The sequence below is a fragment of the Dromiciops gliroides genome, chromosome 5 (genome assembly GCF_019393635.1).
Source record: "Dromiciops gliroides isolate mDroGli1 chromosome 5, mDroGli1.pri, whole genome shotgun sequence".
Classification (NCBI taxonomy): domain Eukaryota; kingdom Metazoa; phylum Chordata; class Mammalia; order Microbiotheria; family Microbiotheriidae; genus Dromiciops; species Dromiciops gliroides.
The window spans coordinates 295,165,647-295,183,060 of record NC_057865.1 but is presented as its reverse complement, the minus strand read 5'-3'; the positions used below and the strand labels follow the sequence as shown (position 1 = coordinate 295,183,060).

Here is a 17,414-nt window from a genome sequence, read left to right as displayed (position 1 = left end):
TGTCTGATTCCTTTGGAAAACAGAAAATGCCAGGGCTTAGTTAGGAGAAAGCTCTGCACGAGCTCCCCCATAGGCAGGCAGGACCATTAGGCCACCCCAAGGAGAACTGCTTTTTATTTCTTTTCTACAAAATATGTGAAAATAGCCACAGGACTTAGCTTTAGATACAGTTCCTTCGGTGAGCTGATTTAATTAAATTTTCGGGGAGAAGCAAGATGATTATTTTCAAACTTGTTGGCACCAGATGTCTTGTGAATCTCAGAACAATAAATTCCAGTGGTTGGCAATGAGGAAGAAGGATTCCTAAGACCCTTCTCAGCTCTGACGTTGCCTGTTCTAAAGGCTCTCCCAGCACTGACATTCTAGGACTCTATACCCTTGGATCTGGGTCTGCCTCTTTCCTTTGACCCTCCCAAATGGCCATGTACACCCAGACCTAGGAAAGAATGGCTATTTTATCATAGCCAGAAGTTAACAAAAATCCTGAAGAATAAAAGGATAGACAGCCCCCTAGTCACACTCATCTTCCAATTCTATTCCCTTCACTCTCTCTAAACAAGATAACAAGACTGCTCTGTCATTTTTGGGGCAGGTGAATCTCTTGGTATCCCTAACACTTAATGCAGTGCCCGGCACACACTGAGTGTTTAACAAATGCTTGTTGGCTTAACTGCATGATGTAGTCAGCCTTTAGGGGAAGGTAGTGATTTCCCCATTCCTGGATGTCTTCAGGCAGAGACTACTATCCCTACTATAACATAGAGGGAATCATGTTTGGTTCCTGGTTTGGTTCCATGTTTGGTTCCATTCAGTTCCCATTCCCATGACTCTCTCTCTGGGTGGGGGTCATGCTGGAATAATCAGATGGGTCTGTGATCTCATCAATATGGTTGTTCTCTCCAAAGAGGAAGATGGCAACTCATTCCTCCTTCCCATCCTATGACACTTTCACCCTCTGTCTCCCATAAGTTCACTTCCACAGGTCCACCCAATATGCTAGAGTTCTTCCTTGACATGACCAGGACACCAAGGTGAGGCAAATTTCATGCAAAGAAAGGCTTCTTAACAGTAAGCACTGCCTAAAAATTTAATGGGAGGGATTTTACCTTTACTGGTAAGCACTTGACAGGAATGAAATTAAAGGGATTCTGACATGAAGAGGAGCTAGATTCAATGACCTCAGAGGTCCCTCTTAGTTCTGGGATTACATAACTGAAATGGTGTTGCCATTCACCACCAGCACTTCCATTGAGCCATCAGAAAACCAGACACAAACCTTCTGAGCTGCTCTCAGCAACCTAGGTGACAGCTTCTTGTTCCCTCATTATCAGAGGGATTAAAGAGCTGATCCAAGGTCCTGGGCAGTCATCCATCCCTCAAGGACTGACTTAGAGTTCAAGGTCAGAGGTAAACTCATATTTATTGGGGATGTAAAGCCTCAGCTGAAACATAAACAGATTTCCAGATCCCAGACCATGTCACTACTCCTCACTCAATGAACTTCCATGGATCCCAGTTACTTTGAGGATTAAACACACATTCAAAGATCACAATGGCTGAAACACAAACCACTTCAGGGGAGCACCACCTCCTTCAAGACTCCTAACTCCCAGTTTCAGTCTTTGTCTCCTCGGGGATCTCATTCATCTTGTGTTTGGAAAACAAACTGTAAAGCACCCTCAGAGTAGCTTTGGTGTCTCCATTGGTGATGTCTGTGGACAGAAGCGGGAGGCACAGATGTCTATGTTTGTTCATTCATTCATCAAACCTTAATTAAATACCTATTGTTTACAGGGTGGCATGCAGAGCCCTGCTGGGGACTCTGAGCTGAGCTCACCCCAGGCTGTTCACAGTCCAATAAGGAAGGCTAGGCACAAACCACAACATGGAGGAGATCCCTAGACTCAGAGGCATGAGACCTGGGTTCAAATTCTGGCTCCACAATTTAATCTCTGCAAATCATTTCCCCTCTTGGAGCCTCAGTTTCCTCTTCTGTAAAATAGAGATTTAAAAGTCCTTTGACTGGGAATATCACAGAGTCAGGACAGTGTGGAATCACCAATTTAGAAGCAGAAAGGACCTTAGAAATAATCTGATCCAACCCTTTCTTTTTATAGATGAGGAAAGTTAGGGCCTAAAGAGGAGAAGAAACTTGCTCAGAGTATAGAGGTAGCAAGTAGCAGGGCTGGGATAGAAATGCAGGTCCTCTTGTCTCTCCACATGCAGCCATCTTTCCACTGTTCGATGTTAACAAATGTTCTATAAGCCTTGAGAAAAGCACCATGGAGAGTGGAACAAGTAGCAATAACAACCCAAGGTAGGCAGTGCAGCCTAGTAGATATAGAGCTGTCTTTAGCAGCAGGAAGAGCTGCTTCTGACATCTCCTGACTATGTGACTTTGGGCCAGTAACTTGACTTTTCTATGCTTCCACACAACTTCCAAAGACCAAAAATTGCAGAAGAGTTGCCAGCCTTCATTGGAAGAGGGAGTTTCCTCACTGACTTAAACCAATGAACTCACTGGTCTGTGGCAAAATAAAATAAAACCTAATAAACAAATAAAAACAAAATTAAATTTAAAAGGGCTGGAAGAAAGACAGAAAATACTGTGAGTCCTTTCTGGCTGGGAGTTTTAGGGAGGGCTTCACAGAGGAGGTGACATTGGGGCAGGACCATTGAGAGATGGATAAGAATTGAACCAGTGGAGATGGGGCCATTGGCAGGAAGGGAAGGGCATTCTGGGCAGAGGGGACAGCATGAGCAAAGGCACAAAGGCAGGAAACCACCAGTTGCCCAGTCTGAAGGGTAATCCCAGGAAAGGGGAGTATGACAACAACACAGTATAGAATGGGAGGGTGGTGCCTAGTCACCAAAGTCCTCAAGAGTCAGGCGGAGGAGGCTGAACTTCACTCAACAAGCAATAGGGGCCCTTAAAGCTTGTCCAGCCCAGCAGTGACATGAGCAGATCTATACATAAGAAAAATGAACCTGTAAGGGATATGAAGGGTGGTTTGAAGGAGAAGGAAAGTGGGGAATGGTGGAGTAGCCCACACAGTGACAACTTGTACTAGGGTGATACCTACGGGCATCAAGAGTGATGTCCTGGTGGTGGATGGGGAGCGGGAAACTGACAGGACTTGAGGATTGATTATCATGTGATAGAATCAGATATTTTGAATGGCTAGTTCTGGACCCCTTCCCAATCAAAACTGGCCTCCTCCAGGAAGTCTTCCCTGATTTGGATTGAACCCACCTTGATCCCTGAAGATCTGAGGGTCCTTCCAAGTCTGAGATTTCTGGCAAATCTGTGAGCTAGTCAGCCACAGCAGACGTTATCATCTTCATTTTACAGATAACGACACTGAGGATCAGACATAGGGGATGAATTTTCAAACCCACACAGCTAATGAAGTACTTACTTTGAGCTGGGATACAGAACCAGGTTTTCTGACTATAGTCTAATTTATTTGTATCCCCAGGTGCCTAGCACGGAGCCTGACACATAATTAGTGCTTAATAAATGTTTGTTGATTGACTAATTGATTGTGGTTGGTCACCAGGCCAGGTGCACAGGCAGCAGCTGAGTGGGGCTTCTTGGCCCTCCAGAGCCTGTTCTCCTGACAGCCAGGAAGGCCAGCCCTGTCTCTAGCTAACAAGGCCAAAGTGATTGAACCCCAACTCAGGAACATTTTCTCAGGCTCCCACCGACCTTCGGGGCTGACCGGGTAATTGAGCAGGTCTCCTTCCTTCAGCAAGTCCATGGCCAGGTTAACATTATGCAGCTGAGAAAGAGAAAAAGCCACCTATGAGAACAGAAAAGGGCAGGGTCTGTCCTCACCTGAGCAACAGTCCTGGTGACCAGCAGAGACAGGAAGGGGGGGAGAGACACTGAGACTCAGAAACTTAGCTCCCTCCGAGGCAGACAGGGTGAGAGGGAGTGGAGGAAGGGCCTGGGCCTTAGGATGGTGGGGGCTGGTCCTGGCTCTGCCACAGACTGACAGTGTGACTTTGAACAAGCCATTCCACCTTCTGGGCCTTAGCCTTAGAACCTGGAAAGGAGGGAGATTCACTAACTGAAAACTAAAGCCCCTCCCAGCTCTGCCATCCCCTGTTCTCAGGGCCCTTCCAGCTCTGCCATCCCCTGTTCTCAGGCCCCTCCCAGCCCTGACATCCCCTGTTCTAAGGCCCCTCCCAGCTCTGACATCCCCTGTTCTCAGGGCCCTTCCAGCTGTGCCATCCCCTGTTCTATGGCCCCTCCCAGCTCTGACATCCCCTGTTCTAAGGCCCCTTCCAGCCCTGACATCCCCTGTTCTAAGGCCCCTCCCAGCTCTGACATCCCCTCTTCCCAGAGCCCTCCCAGCTCTGACATCCCCTGTTCTAAGGCCCCTCCCAGTTCTCACCTTCCCTGTTCTCAGGCCCCTCCCAGTTCTAATATCTTATGTTCCAAGGTCCCTTCCAGGCTCCTTCTGTGATTCTCTCTCTAAGCTGCTGGGTGAGTTGTCCTCTCTCACAACAGCCCTGACAGGCTTTGACAAAAGGAAAACCATTTAATTATCTTGCAAACACGTTTGCTGCCATTGCCTGGGGAAAGAGCTGTTCCTCTGACTGCACGGAGCTTGTCTATTTCAGAAAGCCTGACGGGGCTCTGGGTGACAAGGAACCCTAGCCTGGGCGGGGAGGTGGAGAGGACGAGGGTCACACAATGGCACATCCTCCAGGCCTGCTGTGGTGTTCCCCAGCCCACTGCCTCCCTCCATCAGCATCCTCACTGAGAAGTCAGGGTGCTTCCTCCAGACCCCCTCCCCCAATCCCCTCCTGCCCCAGACGGGACTCCCCATTGTGCACATGCCCAGGTGCACTGGTCTCCTATTTCCCTCCATCTCTCTCTGGGAAGGGGAGGAAACTAGAACAAGAAAGTGATTCTCAGAATGCCCTTGGCTTTCCCCCTTCAGGGATCTGCAGTTTCATCAGAACAGCCCACATCTAGTGCTTCATAAGTGCCTTGCGGGGGAAGGGGCTGCTATCTTCAGCTCCGTTTGGCAGATAAGGAGACTAAGGGTCAGAGAGCTCGAGTGATCTTTTTAGTCAGTCAATTAACAAGCATCTATTAAGCACCAGGCAGATGGGAGAACTTCATAAAGGTTTATTGACTGACTGCCTACCAGGCATTGTGCCAGGAATTATCCAGTAGAATAAAAGTTCCTTGAGGAGGGTAAAGAATGTCTTGATTTTATTTTTGTATTCTTGGCACTTGGTATATTTTGGGGGGAACAAGAAGACACTCACCATTTCAGCAGGAGAACTGGGGGTCAGGTAAAAATCTTTCAAGTTCAGGAAAAAGCCTTCAAGCTGTCCAATCAACAAAATTAGGATAACTCCATCTGCAAACTACAAGAGAAGGCACAGTGAGGGCTAGCTTGGTGGTTGGGCTTCTGAGAAACTGGATTCCATTCAATTCAATAAACACTGATTAAGCACCTACTGTATGCTAGGCATTTAGTGATATGTGACCTGAATCTTGAAGGATTCTAAGGCTTCCGAGAGGCAGACAGGAGGAGGAAGACCACTTCATGCATGAGGGGACTGCCTGTGCAGGCAGGGAGGTGGGAGAAAGAATGTCCTGTCCAGGGAGGAGAAAGCAGGTCAGTGTGGCTGGAGGAAAATCTAACTAGCCTGCAAAGGGAAGCTGTGGCCAAATTGTGACAGGTTCAAAATGCCAAACAGAGGAGCTGATTGTATCCCAGAGGCAAGAGAGAGGCACAGAAGAGTCTAACAAAGAAGAAGGAGGAGGAGGAGGAGGAGGAGGAGGAGGAGAAGAAGAAGAAGAAGAAGAAGAAGAAGAAGAAGAAGAAGAAGAAGAAGGAGAAGAAGAAGAAGGAGAAGAAGAAGAAGGAGGAGGAGGAGGAGGAGGAGAAGAAGGAGAAGAAGAAGGAGAAGAAGAAGAAGAAGAAGAAGGAGAAGAAGAAGGAGGAGGAGGAGGAGGAGAAGGAGAAGGAGGAGAAGGAGGAAGAGGAGGAGGAGGAGGAGAAGAAGGAGGAGAAGAAGGAGAAGAAGAAGGAGAAGAAGAAGAAGAAGAAGAAGAAGAAGAAGAAGAAGAAGAAGAAGGAGAAGAAGAAGAAGAAGAAGAAGAAGAAGAAGAAGAAGAAGAAGGAGAAGAAGAAGGAGAAGGAGAAGAAGAAGGAGAAGGAGAAGAAGAAGGAGAAGAAGAAGAAGAAGAAGCAGCCCCAGTTTTACTTGGGGCTCTGCAGAGGAAAAAATGCCCAAGTAGCCAAAAGTGAAAATGGAATTCCCCAGGAAGGAATGAGCTGCTGGTCACTGGAAGTCTTCAAAGGGATGACCTCAGAGGTGCCTTACAGCTCTGGTATTCTATTGTCCTGCTGTGATTCCAGTTTATCTGAGAGGGGAAGGAGAGGGAGTGAAAATCCCATTTATTTCTAGGAGTCTCATATTCAGTGTCTGATTTCACCTCTGTGTGTGTGTGTGTGTGTGTGTGTGAATGTATGTATGAATGTGTGTGTGTGAATATGTGTGTGAATGTGTGTGTGAGTGTGTGTGTATGTGTGTGTGCGTGCATGCACATGCACTTGCTCTGGTACAGTGCTCAACCTCCCACTTCACTAGAGTAGAAAGAAAATGGAGAGAAACAGTATGGAGTAGCAGCTAGTGAGTCAGCTTCAGAGTCCAGACAATGGTCCTACCTCTGACACATTCTGATTGTCAGACTTCAGTTAATCTCCCAGTGTCCTGGGCAACTCTTTATACCTACAACATGCAGAGCAATTGGGCATTCTGCCTGGACAGAAAAATCTTCCTCATAGGAAATTCCTTATATGGGGCTTAGGACATATCAAGGAGTCAAGGGGAATTAAAGTTTAGCTTGGCCAACCAGATATCAGGACAGACACACCTAAGAAATAAGGGGAGATAAAGTTCTATAGCAGGAAAATCAGTTAGTCGTGGCTACTACCTGAGTTGGGAGACAGAGATCAGGATTATCATTCCAAAAAAAAAAATCCCCCTGAGTCCCAGAAATCTTTCCCTACCCCACCTCCAAAAGGAATTTTCCATTTTCAGGTGGTCATGCCCTCTGTCCTCTGTAAAAACTTTGCCCTTCCTTCTGCTCTGGGAGGAAGATGTCTCTAAGCCATCTCCTCCCCTTGAGACTAAGTCTTCAACTTCCCTCTTGGCCACTTTCTCTAGTGCCCAATAAAGGACCTTTTTCATTCTAATTGGACTGTATGCAAAAGTATAATTCTTTACAGAGGAATACCTAAGGATTCCCCCCACCACCACCATTTTCCCCATGACATCAATGAAATCATAGATCTAATTGTTTTAAGAAGGAAGAAAGGAAAGAAAGAGGGGAGGAAAGAAGGAAGGGAAAAGGAAGGAAGGAGAGGGGGAAGGAGGTAGGGACAGAGGGAAGAAGGGAAAGAAGGAGGAAAGAAAAACATGGGTTTATAGTTCAAGTCCCAGTACTGTCCTTGTGTAACTCTAGACCTATTTTTTCTATGCTTTAATATCTTAGTGATCTTGGGAAAGTCGATCTCCCTGGGCCTCAGTTTCCTCATCTATAAAATAAGGGAGTGGGACTAGATGGCTTCTTAGGTTACTTATGGTAGGGGTGTGATGGTATATATTTAACAACCAGGTCTCCCCCCAAAAAATTGTGTCCAGGAACTACTTCGAAGTTTAATCTTCATTGTTAACATATTCTCTGTCACTTTCTTAAGTCTAGACAACCAACAAAACAATAAATCAAGTTTTGATTTGTAGCCTTTCTGATTTTCAAGGTCTAAATGTTCACATTGAACATTTAACTATCAGCTTTCTCAGTAGGAATGGGTTCTGGTACACCTCTGCTTCTATTTCTAAATTTATGTTCCTATGATGCAGAGTTATTTTCCTTCTTTGTGCCTCTGTTTCTTATTCTATAAAATGAGAGAGTTAGGCTAGATGGCTTCTTAGGTCCCTTCTATCTCTAAACCTACATTCCTATGATCCTGAGACATTTTCCTTCTCGGTGCCTCAGTTTCCTATTCTGTAAAAATGAGCCACTAGGACTAGACAGCCTCAGAGCTGCCTTGCAGCTAAAAGAGCCTTTTTAGCCTCTCTGGGACCTGACAGCATTGGATTCCCCCAGAAGAGCCATTAAGAATCCAGGTTCCAAAAATTAAAAAAATAAAGTGGGCAGCTAGGTGGTACGGTAGATAAAGCACTGGCCTTGGATTCAGGAGGAACTGAGTTCAAATTCGACCTCAGATACTTGACACTGTGTGACCTTGGGCAAGTCATTTAACCCTCACTGCCCCACAAAAATAAAAATTAAAACATTAAAATGTTTTTTTAAAAATTAAAAAAAAAAGAATCCAAGCTCACCTTCACCTCAGGATGAGCCACCAGACAGGGCCATTCATGGGGATCTCATGAATAGTCCTGTCTGTATACAGAAAGACAAAGCTAGACATGATGCCAGCCACATCCTCTGCTAATTTAATCCCATGGAGCAGCCTCCAGGGGATCAAAGAGGAGATTGGTTATCCAAGGGAAGTCATCTTTCAAGTCCCATAATGGAATTTCTTTAAATGAGTTTTGGCCTCCTGCTATTTGTCTTGGGCTAAGAGTTTCTCAGCGGATACCAAAGAGAAACACAACAGCCGTGCCTTGTGATGTCATCCCTTCCATTCAGCCATCTCCAAACACTTTCTCCATCCTGTGTTGTTCTTCTCCAGAGCTGATTGTTCTACAGGGATCACCCAGCAGGTCAGAGACTACAAAGACCCAGGAGCTGAAACCCATGAATAACGAGGATGCATAGAGAGGAGTAGACTCATAGAAGGCATTTTAATAGCAGTCCAGCAGAGTCTGAGTATTAACAGATATTTACAAATGTGGGAAGAAACTAAAGAATTTCAAGCACCAAATCCTGGGGCTAATGCATTAATTAAATATCAAATAATATGAATATTATTAAATAATATGAATTAAATATAAATATTAAATGATTATGCTTAAATATTTGTGAAATGAATGAATGAACTCCTGTGACCCCATTATCCCTCAAGCTATCATCTCATATCTCTCCTCTCTTTTCCTGCCAAGCTTCTAGAAAGAACATTCTCCTCTCACTGCCTCCTGTGTCATTCACCTGATCAAAAATCATCAGGGTTCCCTCCCTATTCCCTCTAGCAGAGAAGTACAAGCCCCTCAGCTGAGCAGACAAGGTTCTCCAGAATCTGGCTCCAACCTCTTATTCCCATCACTCCCTTTCACACAGACTACATTCCAGCCAAATTGGATTATTGCAGCTTGCCTGACTGCACATTGCATCTTTCACCTCTGAGCAATTGTCATCTCCCTCATTCTGTGGATTGAAATCTTTTTCTTTGAGGCTCAGCTCAGATGCCACCTCCTCCAGGAAGCTTTTCCTAATCCCCCAGCACAATGTGATCTCTTCCTTAATTGTTTCTAAAGCTCTTTCCCTCGATCTCTCCTTTGCTCTTTGCATCATACTCATTTGTCTGTATGTCGTATTTTGGGGATATGCAACCTATCAATAATTCCTTCTGCCCGCACAGAATGGTGCCTGTTGGATAGCTCATAGCCATAGAGAGTTGCCTGAGACCCTGAAGGATTCAGTGACTTGCTGATGGGTCACACAGTCAGTATGTGTCCAAGGTAGGACTTGAATTCAGGTTTTTCTCCCTTCCTAGCTCTGTCTCTCTATGCCATATACCCGCAAATGGATTGTAAGTGCTTTAGGCTCAGGGACTAGGTCTTGTTCCATTTTCCTATCGCCAGCACCACACACAGTGCTCTGCCATGTGTAGCCACTTAAGAGACTGTGTTGAATCTCGCCCTAACCACCTTCTCCTTCCCCCAGTGCCTGACACAAGGGTCTGCACACAAAATGTTTGTTGAAAGAGAAAAAGGAATGGTCTCTAGCATGAGAAGGACAACACAGCTTTACAAGAAAGGACTTATCAGCAGGAATCTTCTCTGCCTCCTTTGAGCTGGAGGGATCTCCCAGCCATCATCCGAGTTATGGCTAGTGCAGAAAATTGATTTTTAAAAAATGAATGCCCAAAGGAAAAGTGAACAGCCTGGTACCCAGGCCCCCTGGGTGAAGCCAGGTACTGGTCCAGGAGTCCCTACCTGGGTATCAATATTTTTCACAGACAATCCCAAGCGTTCCATCTTCTTGTTGACAAACTTCATGATCACCTATGAGAAAGAGGAAGAAACAAAACAGAATTGAGCATCCCAGAGCAACCTGCATTGGGCCACGGTGTGTTGGCTTTCAGCAGAGCTGGGGTCCTACTTACCTCTTTGACAGCATTCACTTTCTCTGGGGCAAGTTTAAATAATTCATCAAAGATGTCGACTTCTGCAGAAACACATTGAATAAAGGTTTCATTAGGATTCTATTACCTGCAGGATGAAAAAAGGCTCAGCCACAGAGGAATATCATTAAAGGGCTTCCCTTCTCTGAAGCCCAGCCCCAATGCACTTATTATCAACCCAGATATTTGATATTCATCCACTCACCCAATCACTCACTCTCTTATTCATGTATTCACTCATCTACTTACTCATTTACTTAATTCACTCATTTGTTCACTTATTCATTCATTCACTCACTCATTCATTTATTCACATATTCATCCATTCATTTACCTATTCATTTATTCACCTTGTTTGTTCCTTCATTTATTGTCATTCACCCATGGATTCATTTGTTCTATTACTCACTAACTCATTCACTTATTCACTTATTCTCTCATTCAACTCACTTATTTCTTCATTTACTCACTTATTTAATATTCATTCATTAACTCACTTGATGCCTCCTTTACTTATTCATTTAGTCAACTCATTTATTCCTTTACTTACTTATTCATGTATTCAGTTATTCACTCACATATTCACTTATTCACTGGTCCACTCATTTACTCATTCATTTATTCACTTGCCAACTCATTCAATTCATTTATTCCTTTATTTGCTCATTCAATTATGTAGGGGGGAGGGAATTGGTGATGGGAGTCCTCAGGTATTCCTCTTTGAAGAATTACACCTTCTTGAACATAAATGCAATTAGAATAAAATAATCTTTTATTTAGGCACTAGAGAACGGAGACCAAGAGAGAAGCCAAGGACTTCTCTCAAGGGGAGATGGTTCAGAGACAACTCTCTGAGATACCTATCTCCTCAAAAAGGAGAAAGGCAAAAGCTGTTATAGATGGCAGATGGGGCGATCACCACCTGACAATTGAAAGTTTCCTTTGGGGCTGAGGGAAGGCTTGAATGAGGTTCATAGAACTTCTGAAGTTATCTCTGTCCACTAGTGCTGATCAGGTAGCAGCCCACCTAATGGGCTTGTCTCCCTTATTTCTCAAGGTCTGCTCATCCTGGTAGCTTAGCTTCTCAAGGAGAGTCACCCCAGACCCATGTCTTTTAGTTTAGCTGGCCAGTTTAAACTTTAATAGTCCCAAATTCCTTGATATGTCCCAACCCCATAACAAGCCACATATTCAATTATTCCCTCCCTCATTTACTTATCCACTAACAAATTCCTTCAAGCACCCATATTCTCACTGACTCTCACTCATCCATCAAATAATTTTTAAATAATAAATATTTTTATTTAAAGTTTTGAGTTCCAAATTCTATCCCTCCCTCCCCTCCCCCCTCCCTGAGGCAGTAAGCAATCAGATATAGGTTATACAAGTGCAATTATGTAAAACATTATCATATTAGTCATTCCAACAAATAATCATTGAACATCTTTTCTATAAAAGAGAGACCCGGGGCAGCTAGGTGGTGCAGTGGATAAAGCACTGGCCTTGGATTCAGGAGGACCTGAGTTCAAATCCAGCCTCAGACACTTGACACTTAACTAGCTGTGTGACCCTGGGCAAGTCACTTAACCCTCATTGCCCTAAAGGAAAAAAAAAAGAGAGAGACCCAAAGAAGAACTTACATAGCTGTAACTCAGATACTATTCAGGGAATAATGCTTGTGCCCACAGATAACCTTATCAGACAGAACACCATGCCCTAGACAGGGGCAAAGGCAGGGCAGTTGAGCTGGCTGAGCTCATGCCTTCCATGTTCTTGTCATTCCCTTTCATTGACATCATCCTCTAATGCCTCATCATGGTGCAGAGGTGATTCAGGCTTTCAAAAGCCAAACTAGTAAAGTATAATCCACCCATCAGTCACACACTTATTAAATTCTTACTGTATGCCAGCTCAAGTTTTGGTACTTTCTACCATGGTGGAAAAGTTTTGAGTGGGAGGTCAAGTCATCCGTGTGTCTCTCATTCTTCGTGTGGTTCATGTTCAGGTACTCTGCAAAGCAGGAAGCCCTGCACAAATGTGTTGCTGAACCAGGGCAATGAAAAGGGTAACATTAACATTCACCAGTTCTGGAGCCTTAGTCAGAACACAGGAATAGAATAAAAAATCCTTTCTACTCATTGGCCAAGTTACAGCCTCCAAGAATTTCACATGCATTATCTCCTTTGATCCTCAGGATAGCTCTGGTAGACAGAGATACTGAATCGAAATAGAATGTCATTGTACATATATAACCATGAGATTCATCATTAGGTGGGTCACAGGCCGATGATTTTTTTGGACAGAGACAATAAAATCTACGCTAGTGAAATCGCATGTCTTTAACCTATGAAATGTGAGTGGAGAGACTGTGATGCTCGGCATAATGATCTTCCCCAAAATGAGAGCTGTCCTGCAGAATGGGCTACATTGGGAAGTAGCGGGTTCCCCTTTCCTGATAGACTCCAAGTAGGGGCTCATTTGGAAGGGACTCCTCGTCTACCAGGAGCTGGACTAGATGCCCTCTGAGGGCCCTTCTAGTTCTGAAATTTGATAATTCTAGAGTCTTCGAAGACAATAAACTCAATTCTCTCACACAGTTGTGAAACCCTTTATGTCCACTATTTCTCTTGAACCCCATAGGCGTGACAAGCCTGGGAGGTAAGTCATGACAACATCTTTAGCCCATTCTACAGGTGAGCAAACAGGCTCAGGGAGGGAAAAAGTGATTTCCCACTGGTTATAGAGCCAGTAGAGGGTGGGGCTAAAACCAGAGCCCAGGTCTCCTAACTCTTAGTCCTTGCCATTCCTAAAACATCCCACCACCAAAAAGACAGATGGACAGGCAGGGATGCAGACAAATAGGACAGTTGACTGTTGCTCTCTAGGCTATGAGAATAGCACATGTATCCCCCATTAGACTATAAGCTCCCTGAAGGCAAGAACTGAATCTTTTTTTTTTTTTCATTTTGGTAACCTTAGCACCCAAAACAGACCGTCTGCATTCCAGAGGGTTGGGGAAGCAAAGATATGATTTTTCTTCAGAATAGAGACTTTCCAATCTAGAAACTCCCTTTATGGAAGCATTTCATCCACCTGCCTGTGACCTATAGTCTTGGAGATTGGCCTGGGACAAGATGAAGAATATAAGTGACTTGGTAAGTCTGAGGCCTTACTTGAACCCAGACTTCCTGCCTGCTAAGTGGCTCTCTGTTCTCTATGACATGCTGCCCTTCCCCAAGAACATAAGAGAAGCCCGATGAATGTTTGTTGGGCAGAACTGAACTGAAGGGGAGGAAAGACCATTCATCATGCATGTCTCTAGCAACAGCCACGTAATGGGAAGAAATTTCCGCTCTTCCACCTGGGGGGAAAGACTTACTTGAAAGCTGATCCGAATCCGTGCTAAAGACAAAAGAAAAAGCTGTTAAAAACCCATCTGCTGCCAATATCCATCCTTCCCCCTGCAGCCGGCTGCACTGCAGCACAGTGGGAAGCCGGGTGACCGAAGGCCTCTCAAGCAAAACTTCCCTTGTCAGCAGCACGTCGGGCACGCTTTTGCAGGAGTCAGGGAAGCTGACTGGGCTCCAGGCCATCCCAGAGTCTCATCCCAGGGCCCTCAGTCACCTGCACCTCAGGACAAGCTGCCGGAATGGGCACACATACAGGCAGAAGGAAATGGAGGGCTCGGCTTAGGAGAAGCACACTGCCTTTTGAGAAGGGGGCATAGCCCTAACTCTGAACACAATCCCCCAGTGTGTCTTTCGGCCCAAAGGGAAAACAAGGGGTGAGCTCATCAAGTGATTTATGACCCATAACCCTGAATTGAGAATGGGGTTTTATGACCAGGAGTGGGAAAAGCACTTGATGAGCATAAATATTAACTACAGCATCGCTGGGGGTGAAGCGAATTCCTGGAATGCCCCACTCACCATTGAGCCTTCCCTACAGAAACCCCAAACTCTCAGTTTACCTTTGTCAGGCAACAATGAATTACTTGTGGACCAGAAGCTCCACCACTTCCTGGCTGTGTGATCGTAAACAAATCATTTGCCCTTTCTGGGTGTGAAATGGGGGTGGTATTTTCTTGCCAGCATGGGACAGACCATGGGCATCCCTTATGGGTAGAAATGCAGGTGGAAGGTCTGGCCAAGTCTGCGGCCACACTCAGAATGGAAGCCACAGCTCTCTCACCCTATGCAGTGCTTCAGTCAGAAAAGAAGTGAAATTCAGTGGATCAATAAATAGGTTGCTTGAGGGAAAGGATTTGGTAAATGAGCTTGGTAAATTAACTCTTCAGCATATATGAACTTTTAATATTGCGTTTTAAAATACCTCTGTCCTCAGCACTTCAATCACAGAACCAAAGAACATCCGAGATGAGGATATTTTAGGAGACAAAGTATCAGAGATGGGAGGGGCCTGATTACAGGGAATGTCAGGGCTGGGAGGGACCTTAGACCAGGGAATGTCTGACTTGGGAGGCACCATAGAACATGGAATGTCAGAACTAGGAACCCACTCAATTTTCAAGCCTGGAAATCCATCTTCTATCCCTATCACCTAACTGAAACTGTTCTCTCCAGCATCACCCATGTTTCTTTTATAGCTAAATTTCTTATCAATCCTCATCCTTCTTGACTCCTCTTCAGCACAGGACATCATTGCCGGCCCCTCTTCCTTGCTGCTTTCTTCTCTGCTGTTCTTGCCCCACCCCCCACCCCACCCCACCCCCACCCCCACTCTATTGAGGTCCTCCTTCCCAGATCCCATCCCTGTCCCAGCCACGCCTCCTCTCCCCCTCGCTTACTTGCAGTTGGTGACCTGTTCCACAAACTTCCCAGACTTTAGGCCAGTCTTAGTGCGCTACAAGGCAAGGAAGGAGAAAGATGTCAGACTCAGGAGGACAGCATCAAAGCCCCTGGGGTCTCAATGGTCTGAAAATGCCCATTCCTACCCCACCAGACCTGACTTGTACATAACCTATGTGCAGCCCACCATCCCTGCAGCCAAGGGATGCTGTGCAAAGAGAGATGGACTTCAGTCCAGAGGCACTGAGTTCAAATCCCAGCTCTGTTGTATTCTGTGTAACCACAGGCAAATCCTTTCATCTCTAGGCCTCAGTTTCCTCACTTGTAAAAAGTGGAGATTGGCCTCCAAGGTAAATTCCAGCTCTACAGTGATGGTCTCTCTCACAGGTCAGGTCAGAAATCTAGACCCTGGATCATCAATCTAGAGCAGAAGGGCCTTTTTGTTGTGTTTTTTCAGCTTTTTCAGTCACATTTGACTCTCTGTGACCCCATTTGGGGTTTTCTTGGCAAAAATACTGGAGGGGTTTGCCATTTCCTTCTCCAGCCCATTTCACAGATGAGGAAACTGAAGCAAACAGGGTGAAGTGACTTCCCCAGGGTCACACTGCTAAAGAGTATCTGAAGCTAGATTTGAACTCAGGTCCTCCTGACTCCAGGTTCATCACTCTATCCACTGTGCCACCTAGCTGTCCCAAGGAAGGACCTTAGAGGTCACCTATTCTAATCTCCTTTTACAAAAGAAGAGACTGATGCTCAGAGAAGCTCATGGATCTGGAGCTGACCTTAAGAGTCATCTGGTCCAGCTCCCTCTTTTTACACATGAGGGAATTGAGGTCTAGGGAAGGAAAGTGATTTGCCTGAGGTGACCCATATGGAAGAACTGGGATCCGAACCCAGTGTCTGGTTCCAAATCCTGTTTTCTTGTCACTGTCCCACCCCAAGGATAATGTGCTAGGAATGTAGGAGACAGAGACAACACTATGGTCCAGAATAATCACAGGGGGCTTCATTAAGAAAGCGGGACTTGTGCTCATTGGAATGACTGGACAGGGCCTCGCAAATCTGAGCCCACATCAATATGCCCACCCACACAGATGGTCAAGTAAGGATGCAAGGTGAGCAGAGACTACAGCATGTTCACTGGCAGTGTTTGCTCAGATGATTACCTCAACTGTTAATACTTCCACTTGGACATTTGCAGGGAGGGACAGATCAGGTTGAAAGTGCTTGGCCATGGCCACCAGAAGATGGAGAGTAGCCAACAAGTCCTTATTGAAGATGCCTGTTGAAATAAAATAGAATTAAATTAAATACAAGGTAGGGGAGGCAGGGCCAGGTGGCCCATATAAAGAAGAGCTGGAGGTTTTAGTAGCCCATAAGCTCAGTATGAGTCAATGAAACAGCATGGCCTCTGTAAAATGCAACCTTGGGCTGCACTAAGAGAGGCAGAGTGTCTCCAGCACAGGAGGTGATAAGTCCCCTGCACCATGTCCTGGGAAGCCCAAACCTGGAGGATTGTGCTCTATCCTTGGCACAGAAATTTAAGAAGGGTCATGATGTGCTGGAGACCATCCCAGAATGGGGATGGTCCTCAAGTCCATGCTGTATATGGGGTCAATTAAGAAGCAGAAAGAAACATACATCTCTGAAGGTGGCCAATGTGGAATCTGTTTTCTTTGATTATGTATGTTCACTACAAGGTTTAGTTTTCTTATTTTCTTTTCAATGGGGAAAAGAAGGTAGGAGAGAGAAAAAAAATAAATGCTTGTTGATTGAAAAAATAAAAGATTTATAGAAATCATCTTTTTAAAAATAATAAAGTAAGAGTGTTTAACCAAGAGGGAAAAAAGACTAGGGGGTGGGGACAGGGAGGGAGAAAATATCAGTTATTTTCAAGTATTCAAAGAACTCCTGTGGGGAAAAGAGGCTTGGTCCCAGGGGGTGGAACTAGGAGCAGTGGGGATGGGGGGGGGGATTGCTACAACAAGAGGAGCCTTTTTATAGAGGAAGAGACCAAGGGCTCAGACAGGGAAAAGGGGAAGTCAGTCTCCCAAGGTCACACAGCGAGTCAGTGTCAGAGCTGGGCTCTTGGCTCACGTGACGCCCCTCCACAGGCAGAGCCACCACAAGAATTTGTGCCCAGAACAGCATAAACCACACTTGCAGCATGAAATTCATTGCTGAACCAACTTTACTAACCAAAGGCCAGTCCCACTGACAGAGGGTGGGGAATCAGGGTCCAGGGCCAACCCCTCCATACCTA

The 17,414-nt window shown here is 45.4% G+C and overlaps 1 protein-coding gene across 2 annotated transcripts in view; it reads right to left on the bottom strand.

Moving 5' to 3' along the window:
- Positions 1-1,412: 1,412 nt before the first annotated feature.
- Positions 1,413-17,414, bottom strand: part of PARVG (parvin gamma) — a 33,280-nt gene continuing 17,278 nt past the window's right edge. For both annotated transcript variants that reach the window (XM_043967810.1, XM_043967811.1), the window contains exons 6-13: positions 16,318-16,433; positions 15,151-15,206; positions 13,723-13,745; positions 10,326-10,387; positions 10,156-10,224; positions 5,287-5,388; positions 3,710-3,782; positions 1,413-1,712 (exon numbers count right to left, since the gene is read on the bottom strand). In XM_043967810.1, coding sequence (XP_043823745.1) covers positions 1,603-1,712; positions 3,710-3,782; positions 5,287-5,388; positions 10,156-10,224; positions 10,326-10,387; positions 13,723-13,745; positions 15,151-15,206; positions 16,318-16,433 — 611 coding nt within the window. In that variant the 3' untranslated portion in view covers positions 1,413-1,602. The remainder of the gene's footprint in view (positions 1,713-3,709; positions 3,783-5,286; positions 5,389-10,155; positions 10,225-10,325; positions 10,388-13,722; positions 13,746-15,150; positions 15,207-16,317; positions 16,434-17,414) is intronic.